The sequence below is a fragment of the Convolutriloba macropyga genome, unplaced genomic scaffold (genome assembly GCF_964194025.1).
Source record: "Convolutriloba macropyga unplaced genomic scaffold, txConMacr16.3 SCAFFOLD_1820, whole genome shotgun sequence".
NCBI lineage: Eukaryota > Metazoa > Xenacoelomorpha > Acoela > Convolutidae > Convolutriloba > Convolutriloba macropyga.
This window is the reverse complement of record NW_027449615.1, coordinates 27,501-33,841: the sequence shown is the minus strand read 5'-3', so window position 1 is coordinate 33,841 and position 6,341 is coordinate 27,501. Positions and strand designations below refer to the sequence as shown.

The 6,341-nt window shown below is 36.0% G+C and overlaps 1 protein-coding gene across 1 annotated transcript; it reads left to right on the top strand.

Moving 5' to 3' along the window:
* The first annotated feature begins 99 nt into the window (after positions 1–99).
* LOC142355193 (uncharacterized) lies at positions 100–774 on the top strand. Its single transcript, XM_075407434.1, has one exon. It carries the CDS (start codon positions 100–102, stop codon positions 772–774), a length of 675 nt encoding a protein of 224 aa, XP_075263549.1.
* Positions 775–6,341: the final 5,567 nt, after the last annotated feature.

Genomic DNA, 6,341 nt, shown 5'->3' with positions numbered 1-6,341 from the left:
TTTTTGGAACAGCCACACAACATCATTGGTCATGTTGCAGTTGAACAGCAAACAAATAGCTTTCAGTTGAATTATTGGGTTCTTCAATGCAAAACAAAAATGAAGAAGATCTCAAATAGATGCTACGAATGCAGACGACAGAAACAACTGAACAGCCGGCCTCAGATATCAGATCTTCCTAGTTACTGGTTCTCAGTCAAACCTGTAGGCTTCAAGGAGAAAGTAGTATACTTTTTTGGGCCTTTTGAAATCTACAGCCAGAGCAACACTGTCATGAAAGCTTACTGTTGCCTATTCACCTGTCTGACGATACGAGCCGTTCATATCGAAGTCACCAGGAACTTGCAAAAGGGATCATGCATAATGGCATTCCAACTATTCTTCAGCCGACGAGGACTATGGGAAAAAATTCATAGTGACAACGCTTTATATTTCAACAGTACAGCAAAGAACTTCGAGGAAATCGGCTTCACAAATACAGAGCTACAGAAATATGCGGAGTCGAAAAACTTTACATGGAAATTTATTCCACCAGTAGCACCACATTTCGGCGGTACATGGGAACGCCTCATTGGGTTGAGCATACGCCTGTTCTTCAACATTGCCGGTTCTAAGAAGCTCCAAGAAGAGAGTTTCTCAACCCTTATTTTCCAAGTCGAAGTTCTACTCAATAGCAGACCTCCGACATCAGTCAGCTTTGATATACGCGATGTGGAAGGCCTGACATTTTTTGACAAGAATGACAACAGGACTGCCATCAGACACTACAATTAGCAGTAATGACAGAGGAACAGGAAAACTATGGCACACTGTCAACAGTATCATGAACAAATTTTGGACACGCCTTTTAAAGGAATATCTCCTAGCACTCAGACAAGGTTGAAAAAAGCGATCAACAGTAGACGGAATAGAAGTAGGGGACATGGTATGGATACTAGAAAAAAAAAACACACTCAGGGGTATTTGGCCGGTAGGTAGGGTACAGAAGTCAACGACAAAGCAACATAAAGGTTCTCATTAGTAAATAGGGAACAAATTTTTAATTACAACCCGAAACACTAACGTGATATCAGTTTTGGGCTTAAGGTAAAGTGAAAGATGAAAATTTCAAAGTTCAATTCAGTGAGTTAACAATTCAAAGGGACTATTAGGTATCATTCAGGTACAATTAGGGATCTCAATAAATAAACTAACCAAGATACTAAATTTAGCAAAACTTAGCGTACATTAGAAAATATTGTCAATTGTAAAATTTAGGTAGGTAGGTTTAAAAGGAAGACAAATTCTGGATAGACATTAGGTAGGTTTTGGAATTCAAATGCACAATTAATTAGCTTATTGCAAAACCGCAGAGAGTTAAACCGAAAGTATACCAGTATTTTGAATAGGTAGATGATGATACTAAACAGCTTAGGTAAAACCAAAAACCAGATGTTTAAAGTATTACCAACATTTGGTTTTCAGATAAATTCTAATTTGGCGAAACTGCTAAAAGGTAGGCAATAGGTACAAAGTAGTGGTAAGTTGAGGTAGGTAGGGAACACGGGGAGCATCAGTTTGTCAACCAGCATCTTTCAACGAGCAGACAAGCAACAAAAATCTTTTCAGAAATCGTTCAGTATTTGACATTCGTCAATCAGCCAATACAAATGATGATTCAGTACAACCACAATTGTAAACAGTCAAACGCAATCAGCGCAAAAAGCACTTCAACTTTCCAACATACAACTACCTTATATCACTACAAGCAGCACATTGACAACCAGTAGACAGCAAAAATCTACAGACAACACCGACGGAAGACATCAGCAGAAATTTCACGACAACAATAAACACTTCAGCAGGAATTACTTCAGCAGAAGCAGCAGCATTTTTGAACAGCAGTCGATCAATTCTTCAACAGCAGACATCATCAAAGTCAATTGAGACATACTTGTAGATATGGACGAGTCCATAACTTCACGATCAGCGTTTTGTTAAGGACACAACTCAATACGACGTTTTCAACAGAATCATCAGCAGCGGAAGTAAGAAATACAGTTCGGCAACACAAAAGACACAACAGAACAAAAGGGAACACGACGAGAGGACAAAAAGCGACTTAAAACAGACTTCAACAGCAACATGTCGACTGCAAACTTTCTGATCTTTGGTGCCCAAAAATGGGGGCCGAGTATAACAGGAGAGGCGCGTGCTAGAAACTGCATCATTAAGAAAATAAAGTCATAATGTTGATTATATAGATATAGTTCAATGGTTAGGAAATGGATGACTTTTTCACGGTAGCAAAAGAAGATTTGTGAAGCAAATCTCACGAAAGTTTCAACTGATGACAAGGAACAACAGTGGACAAAGGGCAGCCCAGGCATATCGTGCCAAAGTTACTATAACTCAAGGGTCTTTTTTGAAACACCACCAACACTGGCGTCAGTGAAGCAAGCTGATTAGTTTGATTCTCCGACGTCCGGCCTCAACACCACCAACACTACACATTCAATATTGACTGAAGGCGGAACACCGCACAAATGGGTTCCATGATAGTCAGTTACTCGAGAAAAACGAAAACAGAATTCTCCATAAGTCAGTCAATCTACAGTACACGGTGAAAAAAATTAGCTAATTTTTTTGCTACAATAGGTCTGAGGGGGTCTGATTGTTAGGTTTGAAACTGATGACACATTTTAACTTGTTAGCCCAAAATGTTGGTGCATTATTTTCTTTGGATAATTCCCTCCATCAATTTTGTTCTGCTACTAAAAATATATGCCTGTCTTAACTTGTTAATTTTGCTTTTCTTGTTCAGTTCCTATTTGAGTTGTTCTTGCTACCAGTTTGCAAAAAAATGTGTTATCCGACAAGCTTTCGTTTGATGACAGACCAAACCTCACTGTGAGCTCCCGGGAGCGTTCTTTGTTGCGCGTGTTTATAGGTTATCTAAAACAAATTTTCATTGTTGATTCCAGCCATCAAAAAATTTTATTATTATTAAAAATCTGAAACTATTGCAAATGTAAAAACCTGGGAGACCTTAATTTGATTTGCCTGATATAGAATCGTAAAGTTTAATCTGAAAACATTTTTGGAATGTGGTGTGGTTAAAATTACTTTTGGAGCGAAGAAGTTTGTTGTTTGGAGCAAAGGTCAATTTCTAGTTTGGAGTGGAGCTTGAGTGGCAGAAATTTATCTGCGTTATAATGGTGATAAAACTCTTGCGGATGTGTTTTTCACTTAATCTTGGTTTGAAATTTCTTGAGAATCTGAATAGGAGCAAACGTGTTTCAGTTCAGTTCCAGAAAGCAAATTGGATCTAACTATGTTTGATTCAGTCTGCCAAAAAACACCAAAATTAGTTGATATAATTCATTCTTGGCGTCAGTTGTTTGACGTTTGAGACCTCTGGTTTTCTTCATGGACAGATTTGATATTAATTGAAAGTTTTCTAAAATTGAGCTTTAATTTGGCCTGCGAGGAAAACATGTGATAGCTGTGAATTTTGCGGATGTGAATTGTTTGTAAATCAATGAAAATTTTTCAATTTGTTGAGTTGAAAAAGGAAAAAAGTAGCCTATAGACTTCAAGGCTACGGAAACAGTTCAGGTCACTTTCGTTTTAGATAATATATCAATTTCAAGTTTTCCGGTCATTCTTCATGGGCGTTTGATCTCCCGTGTGTAATTATGTGAAAAAATTTGGCAAAATTAAAAAAAAATTAAGTGAGGGAAACTGTAGAACACTTTTAAGATTTGACAGCCTGTTTCTGGATGACAGCCACGTTTCAGAGGCGTAGATGGCATTACTTATAAGGTGTAGGCATGCATTTATTCTATCAACCAAATAAAATTGAAACATCTCATTTGTTTTCGAAAAACTGAAATTTGAAGTTAATGCTTCTTTAGCCTCGATCAAGCATTTTTCCAATTTTTGTTGATGATTGTTGAGTCCTATTTTGATTGACCTTTAACTTGTTAAGGTGCTTTATTGCTTCAATGCTTCCTCCAATGCTCAGTAAAAGAGATTTTTTGTGTTTACTTTCCTTTTTGTTAGTTAACAGGTCCCTTTTTTGTAAAGTTTCTGTTGTTTCTCTGTTATCTCTCACTTATCCTATTGAGAAATATTGCTTGCAATTCTTCGGCCCAACAATATTTTCTGATTTTGTGCCACGTTGGGTAAAATATTTCCCCACATCATCAAAAAAGGTATTCCTATTAACAATCTAAAGCTTTTTCCAGACGTTAAAACTTAGAAGAAATTGTTCTGATTTGCTTAAAATCGAAAGGCAAAATCTAAACTAAAGAAGCTTAGGTGTCAATTAACAGGTCCCGTTTTGTAAAGTTTCTGTTGTTTTCCTGTTGTCTCTCACTTATCTGATTGAGAAATATTGCTTGCAATTTTTCGGCCCAACAATAGTTTTCCATTTTGTGCACCGCTTTGGGTAAAGCATTACCCCACATAGAAAATCAGAATCCTTCAAGAATTGATCTTAAGGTTTTGCTAATTTTTTTAATGCAGAGAAATTTTTGAGGGAGGAAACCTTGTCATTCATTTGCAAAATTATCTTTGTGTGTTATAAGTTTTTGAAACCCTAAACGCTACAAAACACTTCATTCAATTTTTGATTCGGTTTCACTGAAAACAAGCTATTGATTGATAAATTTGATTATTTCAAGTGTGCATCGCATGCTAATACTGTACTGTGGTTTTAGTTTTTGATTTAAGAAAGTTGTAGAATTGGGCCAAAAGGGTAGCTTTTCAGACAGTTTTGAAACAACATAGGTGTTTATGTGCTTTTTGCTACAAAATGCTAAAATTTTGTTTTTTTAAACCATATTCTCAAAATTTACTTCAAATAAATGAGCTCTGACGAAGAAAACTCGGCGATAGTCCTCATGGACCTGATTCACTACCTGTCTTAGGATGTAAGCTTTTTTAATTATGGAGTACAGTTCCAAATGTTTTTTTTTGCCACCAATTAGCGGAAAGAAATTTTTTCCAACGTGTTTTTGTTTGTGATTAAAAAAACATTTCATCATTTATCTGATTGCGAAACAGTGCCCGCAATTCTCGGGTCCAACCGTAGTTATTGATTTTGTGCATAGTTTTTGGCAAATACTTGCCCCATAGAAAATATCTGAATGCTTCAGAAATGATTTCTGATGTTACTGCTTTTTATATTATCGAGGGAGGAAACCTAGCAACTTTTTTCAATTCTTTCTTTTCAATAATGTGAATTTTTTTCTATATAATTTCCAACTACCCAAAAAAAATCAATTTTTCCTGTAATACGACATGGAGTGATAAAAGCTAACAAAAGTCGAAGTATAAAAACACTTGACCCCGTTTTTGATTCGATATCGCTGAATTCATATTTCTGATTGATAAAACTGATTAATTGAACTGTGGCAAATCATCGCTTGCCATAGTGAACTGATTTTAGTTTTTATTCGAAAAACCTTAGAGTTTGGCAAAAAAGTGACATTGTAAACACTTTTGAAACGACGTAGGACAGATATTGGGCATCAATGAGTTATTTGTAATAGGTTATTGAAACTCTTTTTGAAGTAGGTTAGAGAAACTCCGTACAATGTAAAGCTTGAAAAAAATCAATGAAAATTAATTCAATCTGACCTGTATCAAGGTTTCATCTCAATTCAAATCACATAGAATATCGATGATTTGTCTTGCACCTTCTTCTTCAGGACTATTTGAAATATCAATTTGTTCAAACAAGCAAAACAGTCAACTAAGTAAACAAAAAGACGTAAGTAGGCGACGTAAGTAGGATTTCGCTACGTTTTGGATTTCTCTCCGTTTTGGAGAAGCAAGTAGGATTTAGCTTGAATTTCATCAGAATTTCAATAACTTCCTGGTAAAACTCAGAAAACCCAATTGGTAAGTTGAACGGTTTATTAAAGAAAGCAAAAAATATATTTGCTGGTAAACATAAGCTGCACTTGCCGCGTTCCTAATATTTACCTTGTTATTTCAATTTTAAATTCAGTTTGTTTGTTTCTGTTCAACATTTGCGAGGAGATTAAAGAAACAAAATACGAATTAATGCCCAGAGTAGATTGGAGTCTTTAGAGCAGTGACAACTCATATGAGAGATCTTTAAACGGAGTTCTCAGAAAGCACGGACTTGGTCATTTTATAAACTGCTTTCTCGGAATTTTTCCTGATCCCGTTGCGGCTGCAACAATTTGTTCTTAGTTTTAAGATCATCCAGTAATGCGCACTAATTTAATAATTAATTGTGGTTTCTGCGTAATCGCAGCGGAACAGCATTAGGCCTACTGTAGCCTGTTTTCAGCTGCCCTTTTTCTTATTATTCCCCACATTTCAGA

Bases quoted from the DNA above. Each gene is read 5' to 3' on its own strand.
- LOC142355193 (XM_075407434.1), top strand. From the start codon at position 100: ATGAAGAAGATCTCAAATAGATGCTACGAATGCAGACGACAGAAACAA.